The sequence below is a fragment of the Halyomorpha halys genome, unplaced genomic scaffold (genome assembly GCF_000696795.3).
Source record: "Halyomorpha halys isolate HHAL.00 unplaced genomic scaffold, Hhal_1.1 Scaffold1764.1, whole genome shotgun sequence".
In the NCBI taxonomy this organism is placed as follows: domain Eukaryota; kingdom Metazoa; phylum Arthropoda; class Insecta; order Hemiptera; family Pentatomidae; genus Halyomorpha; species Halyomorpha halys.
Genome location: NW_027113298.1, coordinates 64196 through 65416, shown reverse-complemented (window position 1 = coordinate 65416; position 1221 = coordinate 64196). Strand labels below are relative to the sequence as shown.

General features: G+C 30.4%; 1 protein-coding gene across 2 annotated transcripts in view; it reads right to left on the bottom strand.

The window, feature by feature from the left end:
* yl (Putative vitellogenin receptor yl) overlaps positions 1–1221 on the bottom strand; it is a 107669-nt gene that overhangs the window by 86124 nt on the left and 20324 nt on the right. For both annotated transcript variants that reach the window (XM_014436069.2, XM_067050868.1), the window contains one exon: positions 401–517. In XM_014436069.2, the coding sequence (XP_014291555.1) occupies positions 401–517 (117 nt within the window). The remainder of the gene's footprint in view (positions 1–400; positions 518–1221) is intronic.

Below are 1221 nucleotides of genomic sequence, written 5' to 3'. Positions count from 1 at the left end.
CATACATACATACATACATACATACATACATACATACATACATACATACATACATACATACATACATACATACATACATACATACATACATAAATGTTCATGTTTACAAATAGGTCTTGAAAGAACGCAACAATTATCAGTTGATAATGAAAATTTAACTTGACTCCATTCGACTTTTATTCTAATTATGAAATTGTCTCTATTAGAATAGTTTGCATTATTTTGTGATTTTTTTATTTACAGTCTTGATAGTCTTGGTTTTTTTTCGCTCTAATTGTTCGTATGTTTGGTTTATTACATTTTTTGATTAGTGAAATTTAGGAAATACATTGCAACATAAATTATAATATTGTTGGCCATACTTTACTATGAACTTTGAAAATAATTAAAATATGGTTACCAAAACAAGAACCACTGGCGAAGTGGTATCCTTTCTTGCACACCTCAGTACATACCGGGCCCTCGGGTAATATTATACAGCCTTGATTTGTGGGACATTTCAGATTAGAGCATAAATCTGTAAGTAAAAAGCAAATTAATAATGTATTCATAAAAACAGGGATTACATAAAAACCATAAACTAAAAAAAAAAACTAAAATTAAAATTGGAATATAGAAATGAGAAAATAGCGATTTTGGCGGAAAATATTATTTTGAACTTCCAGGGCCATCATACATCATCACCTGCATTAGAATTAGCTCTGAGACTGTTCATTATGTTTTTTTTCTTTTTGTTTAGCTTTTTAACCTATTTAATTGTGTTTTAGCTTATTTATTCATTTCTTTTAACTCATTTATATATCTTTTGAATTTATGTATTAAATTTTTTAACTTATTTATTTTTTAAACTGATCTGCTGCTGATTTATTTTTACATTGCTATTTAATGAATAATTCCTTTAATTTGAGTAACGGATCAAACGTGTATTGCGGATCACAGAAAAGGGGAGGCACGAGAGACTGAAACAGGAAGAATAGCATAATGAATGAATAAATAATTAACTGCGAGGGAACATACCGTACAAATGATGCAGAAGTCGGAGATGTTGGCCGAACGGTGCACCTAGTCCCCTGGCATCTTTTATGATGGTGAAGGAAAACTGGACATCAAGTATTTCTTCCCAAAATGCCAACAGTTTCTCGTGTGGATTCTCGCCGAAGAAGAACGAAGAAGAAGAAGAAGAAGAAAGGGAAAGGTAGAAAAAAAATTGTTTTTGTATCA